We start from the raw sequence: 7461 nt of genomic DNA, 5'->3' as shown, positions 1-7461 counted from the left end.
AGACAGATGAATGCATTGGTTTTGAAGCTCATCTTCGAAGACACATTTATTCCATAATGTCATAAAACATCATTAGTATAGTAGTGCAACACAGTCTTTGAAGTCACTCTGAGATATAAAAGTACGGCCCTGCCTCAACACACGTCGACGCTTCAGATATCATAGGGAATGGTGCCTCACCTGAACCTGAGCCTTCCCACAATACACCCTGCCGCCAATACGTAAACCGGACTGTTCTCTCACGCCTCGTGGGAGAACTAAGTCCTGACTGTTGGCTGATAGCTACCGATGTCAATCATTAATACCACTACACACAGAAAAAAGGCACAGGTGTGCATGTGCCTACACACATACACAAGATTTGACATGTTTTTGTGTGCATCTTCAAATACACATGGAGGAAAACCAAACCAGGCATGTCAAACCAACTATGTAGCTGATATACAGTACAGGCTAAATGTGGCAAAAGTGTATGACAGTAGTTAAAACAACACTAAACTTATTTTAAGAAAAGTGCCTTTTCAAACGGAAATCTGGATTACGGCTTGTCTGGTGTTTACCATAACTCCTTCTGAGAGAACTCATCACCCGAGAGAACAGGTCAGAGAATGTCCCGTGTGTCGTCCGAGTTCAGTCTTCAAGCACACAATCTGAGCGGAACAAAACACATCCGACACACACTAATACACAGGATCGACACAGTTTCAATACAGTATCAACTGACTTCATATCATCCCATATCATTCAAGTAACTGTGCTTAACTCTGGATCAAGTTCTCGGACCAAGACGTGTGATGACCAGCCACAACATCTAAGAGCTCTGCTGGGACTTTGACCGTCCTACAGATGGCTCTGCAACAAGCTCCACCTGAGGTCACGAGTTACACAAACCCAGACAGGAAGAACACACATTCTAGACATGTTACCAGATCAAGAGAGAACAGTACAGAGCCTGACCCCTGGCCTGAAACGAGCAGCCTGTCTTTTTCAGGAGTGAGACAGTAAAACAAACTAAAAAAACACAGTAGAAAGTACAGGAAGGGACAGACTGTGGTTCATTAATACTTGGTGAAGTCCAGTCCTTGGTCCTGGTATGGGTGGGAACAGCGGGTGATACTGGAGAGCGGATCATTGCCAAGGAGGAGAAACCCCCCACCTCTTCTTTGTTGCGGGCACACAGAGCCGTCTTTGTTAGCTGTGCTGTGGGCCTCTCCCGCTCCAAGCCAGGCCCCCCCTCTGAGCAGAGCTGAGTGGAGAGGGGGGGAGGACTTTAGTTTCCCTTCACGTTGTTGTTGGAGTGGGCTGGCTGGGCGCCCCTCTGCTTGGGCTGCAGCACCAACGCCGTCAGAATGCTGAGGATGTGGACGTGGAAGTACATTGACCTGACGAGAGGAGTGGAAAAACAATTTAAATAAGATATCCGAATCAAATCGGAGAAACGTAGTTAGAAGCAAGTATGTTGTGTTTCTAAAGGCGGTGCAGTAATGTTAGTCAGCCAGTAAACTGACAGTCCTCAGGGTGGGAACTGTCCTCAGGTTTCTAGAGTGTGTGTAGAGTTGGAGTAGGCTGACAGACAGACGGGTGTTCCTACCGGTAGTACAGGACAGTCGGCTCCACCGCCAGCAGCAGGAAGGGCATCACAGTGTAACAGATTGCCAGCTGGGTGGCGGCCCACGTCATGACATCATAGAACCGTTTCAACATGCCTGAGGACAAGAAATACTGGTGGCAGGTTTTACGTACCTGAGAAAGAGAGAAAGAGAGCGGGAGAAGGAACTTTCAAATTGGACTACCACAATCTGGATGGACTCTCAGATGAGCGAGGGAGAATGACCCTGGATGGAGATCATGCTGATGGTCAGGAGATATGATGAATAGCCATGTTACACAGACGAAGGCCTGGTCTGAGGTGGCCTCAGACATCCTGAGGTGAAGATAGACCTCAGGTGAACTGCTATGGGGTTCGGGTCAGCGGGAGGGTGGGGCAGACTCACAGCACGGGCTGCCAGGGTGATGGGGATGGCGGTCAGGAAGGTGAAGTAGTATCCTGGGTAGACACCGTGCCACAAAGCCGACAGCACAAAAGTCAGTGCCGTGGCATAGCGAGGAACCCGGTCATAGCACACCCTGGAAAGGAGGACCAACACTCAGTAAAAGGAGGACAAAATTAAGGATGTTGTCTAAACATGTAACCAGTTACTCCACCAGTCACTAGTGTGGCAAAGTAGCGTACTTCCTGTCACAGTCAGCACTCACGTCTTCAGCCAAACACCAGTCTGAATATTCCAGTTGTCTATAAACGTCTTGAAACTAGTTGCTGTCTGAAAAAAAGAATTGAAACCAACTGACACCAGCAATACAGGAAGGTGTAGCGTCTATTAGCTACAGTCCTATCACAGAATCTGACCTGCACTATACAGTCACATTTGACTGGCAGCAAGATGGTAGTGATTTCACTGTTTCAGGCTACCAACCTCGATGCCCCAGATATTCAGGTTGGAGACGAGGTCCCAGCATGCCTTTCCGTTCTCATCCATGCCTCTGAAGCCGTAACCTGCTGCGTTGTTGATAGCATCAGCTAGAGAGACAGAGATATGAGGTTAAAGGTCATCTGGAACCATGTGTCAATCACAGAGCACTTACTCAACGTCAGAAACAAACACACAACTAAAATACAAAAATAACAGTCACCTAAAGTCCATGCAAAGTAGAACTTGGGTCTGGCAGCTTGGATGGAGAAGAATGCATAGGCCAGCCTGGTGAGGAAGGGCGCTTGGCTGAAGAAGATGATGTCCACGTTGTAAGAGATGGGCAAGGCCTTGGTGAGGGTCAGAAACAGCAGCATGCACACACAGCACACCAGCACCTTGTGGACAACAGCTCCCTGGAAGACCACACACACACACACACACACACACACAGGACAGTCAGCCCCGTTGTCGGGCGCAACTGAAAAGAATCAACAGCCCAAAGAAAGCAGAGTGTCGAGCCACTGTCCAGTCATACCAGAGGAGAGGGGTCTAGCTCTGGGGTCTTATCCAGTCATACCAGAGGAGAGGGGTCTAGCTCTGGGGTCTTATCCAGTCATACCAGAGGAGAGGGGTCTAGCTCTGGGGTCTTATCCAGTCATACCAGAGGAGAGGGGTCTAGCTCTGGGGTCTTATCCAGTCATACCAGAGGAGAGGGGTCTAGCTCTGGGGTCTTATCCAGTCATACCAGAGGAGAGGGGTCTAGCTCTGGGGTCTTATCCAGTCATACCAGAGGAGAGGGGTCTAGCTCTGGGGTCTTATCCAGTCATACCAGAGGAGAGGGGTCTAGCTCTGGGGTCTTATCCAGTCATACCAGAGGAGAGGGGTCTAGCTCTGGGGTCTTATCCAGTCATACCAGAGGAGAGGGGTCTAGCTCTGGGGTCTTATCCAGTCATACCAGAGGAGAGGGGTCTAGCTCTGGGGTCTTATCCAGGCCGTTCTGTCCATTGCCGGTGGCTGATGGTCGTTTGAGCCTCTGTTGGACGTGCGTCCCCTGTATGAACTCTGCATAGTCCTGGTAGTTACTGCAGGGCCCCACCAGGACACTGAGGAAGTTGAGGTGGTAGCTGAGGTACTCTATCAGAGACGGTCTGGAGCTGGAAGACACCCGAACCCAACCGGTCAGAACCAAAACCTTTGATCCAGATTAGGACAGCACATGAACATGTTTGCTGGTCATGTGTTGCTATTTGTTCAGTGTTGGAGTCATGATAAGGAACGGATGTATACTGTGCACCTTGCCAACGAATGCTGAATAAACTTTGTTTAGAACAACTAGTACAAGTCAAGTACGATTCTAAGTACGAGACGAGCAACTGTTTCCAAGAAACGAACAAAGACAATATTCACTAATCTCCTTCACATACTTAAGAAGTGAGTTTAACCTTTGTTTAGACATCGAACACGCTCCACCTATGTCATTGAAAGGACCACACCTAGTTTCTCTTGACGAATACCTTTCCTAGATGGAAACGACTATAAAAACACAAACACTGAATTCCTAGAAAGAGATCCACAAAATGTAGATTCTACATATTGGCCTGGGCTACCTTAATTTGGTGTGGAGGAAGTCCCTGTTTCAATGAGTCCAATCCAATTGCACACTGAATAAACAAGGGATTCAAGGATGAACACTTACCGGACAGCATAACGCCTCTGCTCTGCTGTAAGATCCCCAGGTGGTTTTGACATGCCTGCACCCAAGGGAGACAACAACAATAATAGCACACATAGCTTCAACAGCAGCAGACCGCTGCCGATTCCCTCATGTATGAGTCGTCTGCTTTACCATCGTGCAGCTGGAACGCTAGCATGGTGATCTTCTGTGTGATTATCATCAGAGGCCTGAAAAGAAAACGACTTCTTTCAGAATGTGATTTGTCAACTACTATGTCACATTCTTCATATGAGAACCGTGTTCTGCTGTAATTACACAGTACACGATTCCTGGGATTACATAAGAGACACAGAGAGAGAAGATAAATTCTATTTTTATTCGGCCATCTCTGAAGAAAATATGAATAAACATTGTAGAATTAGAGACATTCATTTTCATGTACTCTGTTAGGGTTAAATTTAAAACCCAAATGTGTCTCCCAGGTGGCATGAAGGGTTAAGTCCCAGTCTGGCCTGGTCTGGTCTTCAGCCTCATTCACAGTTTGATCTACTTTCATTGAAAGTGACAGATAGAACCCCCTCTGTTAAACACAAGGGCACACACACACACTCTCTCTGTCTCTCACACAAATAAACACACTTTCTCTGTTTTCCTCACACACACACACACACTCACTCACACACTCACACACTCACACACTCACACACTCACACACTCTGTGTGTGTGAGAGAGTGGGATTCTGTGTTCTTGTGACGTCAATGGTGCTTGACACAGACTGGCACTGCCAGTTCAATGAGGATGGCAAAGAGTGAGTGAACACACACAAACACACAAAGGTTTCCTAGTAGTATCATCAGCCTATTGAAACAAGGTGTTAGAGAAGGAGAATACAACCTGGCAGGTTATGGGGAGGCTCCAGGCATGAATGGACTATCACATTCCTCTGAGAGTCAGTCGGCCATTCACAAGTCTAATATGATTCAGCTGATTCCACTCCTGCTGTCTACAGACAGAGAGGCCCTTCTATTGTCGATGGTTAGCGTGTTAGCTTAGCCCACTGCTCTGTGGTTATATTACAACATGTTAAATGCATAGTGATTGACTGTTTTTATCAGTACCAAGTATTTGTTCAGGGCAGTGCTTCTGGCTCCAGTATGGAGGAGATAACGAGACTGACAGGAAAGGAGGGAGACAGAGGTGTGGCTAGGAGCTGTGGCAACTGACCGAGAGACAAAGACAGAGAGGGGGAAAGAAAGAAAGAGAGAGATACTGTAGCCGAGTCGATAGACCAGCTTGATCTGTGACAACCTTTACTAACAACATACAGTGAGATCATGAGGACTGACTTGTTTGTGCCTCTGTCTACAACTATAACCACACAGCACACCTCCATAGTACCAATGCAATCATTTGTTATTCCCCAAAGAGCTGGGTTGGTGTTGGCAAGGTTGAGGTGAGATGAGGTGAGTACCTCTCACTTACCCAGAGAAGTCAGTAGATAGTATTCCATAGTTGTAGATAAACACTCTGCTAACTTGGCACACTGTAAGGTAACCCATAGCTGTGATCATGGAGTACCTAATGGGACACACAGACAGACATTTACACACAGAAACACAAACAGACAAAGTCAAACAGACAGACAGTCAGACACTGTGATATCTAAGAGAACATTCTCATTTTGTATAATGAAGGTTTCGGTTGCAGGAGTCTGGCTCCAGACGCCCCTCTGCCATACAACACATATTTCCAGCTATTGGTGTGGTGATCAGATATCTCTTCTTCATCCTTCAACTGTGCTGCATTCACTAGATTCCATCAACAAAGACCTGGAACCACATGCCTGGTCTAGCTGACGGTGCCTGCTACTGTCCTCTTACAGATAACAACTGTACTCTTACTGCTTTCAGCTGACGGGTGTAGTGAAGGCATTTGGGTTTCAGGGTGGCAGGAGGGAAGAAGGAGAGGATGCATGATGGCTGTACCTGTGGATGTTGTGAATGGAAGCTCTGACCATGATGCAGTAACATATTAACACCAGACCGATGATGTGCGCTGAATACCTGCATTGATAGGAAGGATAATACAACTGTGTTCAATGTTTCAAATGTCCTGTTTCCCAGACTAGATTTGTGTCTAATATGCTCCTTTCCAACAGTATTCACACTGCTTTGAGGCTAATAAAACATTCAAATGAATCACCAAAAAGCTACCTTACCACCCAAAGCAGAATATAACGAAAGAGACCCCAAAGAGGGTGGCCACAGCGTGGCGGACCAGCGGGCTGGCATGTCGGGGGCCGAGGTACAGGCGAAACCAGAAAGCGGCACCGAGGGCAAACACTTGACACGCCAAGAAATTGACCTGCAGAAAGTCATAGTACCAGCACTGACACTGTGGACTATGTAAAAGTGATATTGTCTTACAGTAGATATCAGTTGTAGTGAATTAATAACAAAATGATATTCGTAACTGACCAACTCGAAATACCTATTTGAAGTTACTGTTGGCCTTATGCTGGGTATTAAGAAACTTATATGGCTTAACATAGACATATTGTATGTAAAGACTGAAGAGCGAGAGTTAGAATGAGGATGCTTAACAAAGTTGATCATGGACCGTGAGGAGTCTGCTTACCTGATCTAAAGGAAATCCGAAAAATTCGCTGATTGGGAGTAACCATTTGGAGCCGGTAGTTTTAAACACAGAGATGTCTGGCTCTCCCATTCTGCATTTTAAAATTCTGAAGTCGTCCCGCAAAAATAAATAAATAAAATGCAACGGATATGATGTGACGAGTGCTGTAGCCTACTGTAACAGGCAGACGTTGTTCTAAAGATTATACTGTAAGGAGATTGTAGTCCATCGCGTTCCGATCAGCGTCCTCGGTGCCAATATGCCAAACTGACTGTGGCTCTATTGAGGCAGTGATATGCGGGGGCGGGGTGGACTAACAGACCGAGAGTTCAGTTGAAGAGAATGCATACATACTCTTGAACAGACAGATTTTATCGAGCTGCAAATCTGAATCCAACTTGTATAGGGCTGAAAAGCATTCCCGGTTTACGTTAAGTTAACTAGCCTAACAAAAGAAATGCTGCTGATACATCCCAGTACAGGCTGAAGTTTCCAATGATCAGAATCAGGTTTTATTCGCCATTTAGGTTTACACTAACACGAAATTTACTGTGGTCGGTAAATGCAAACAATAAACATATAAGGATCTTCAATCAGAAAGTATAAAAGTACAGTAGGCCTATCTAACTAGTCCTGAACTAACAATCTAAAAAAATAAAACAATTTAAAACGTAAAT

The 7461-nt window shown here is 46.2% G+C and overlaps 1 protein-coding gene across 1 annotated transcript; it reads right to left on the bottom strand.

Annotated features, from left to right (window-relative positions):
* Window positions 1-11: 11 nt before the first annotated feature.
* On the bottom strand, window positions 12-7030 carry mboat1 (membrane bound O-acyltransferase domain containing 1). The gene is made up of 13 exons (XM_084708578.1): window positions 6785-7030; window positions 6366-6511; window positions 6133-6210; window positions 5630-5725; window positions 4318-4373; window positions 4168-4222; window positions 3427-3625; window positions 2692-2884; window positions 2475-2578; window positions 2257-2321; window positions 1995-2127; window positions 1592-1743; window positions 12-1382 (listed from the first exon to the last, which is right to left on the bottom strand). Exons 1-13 carry the CDS (start codon window positions 6872-6874, stop codon window positions 1271-1273), a joined length of 1479 nt encoding a protein of 492 aa, XP_084564704.1. The 5' UTR covers window positions 6875-7030; the 3' UTR covers window positions 12-1270.
* Between the last annotated feature and the right edge of the window lie 431 nt (window positions 7031-7461).

This window comes from Hypomesus nipponensis, chromosome 2 (genome assembly GCF_054491055.1).
Source record: "Hypomesus nipponensis isolate SF chromosome 2, ASM5449105v1, whole genome shotgun sequence".
NCBI classification, from domain to species: Eukaryota; Metazoa; Chordata; class Actinopteri; order Osmeriformes; family Osmeridae; genus Hypomesus; species Hypomesus nipponensis.
This window is presented reverse-complemented; position numbering and strand designations above follow the sequence as displayed.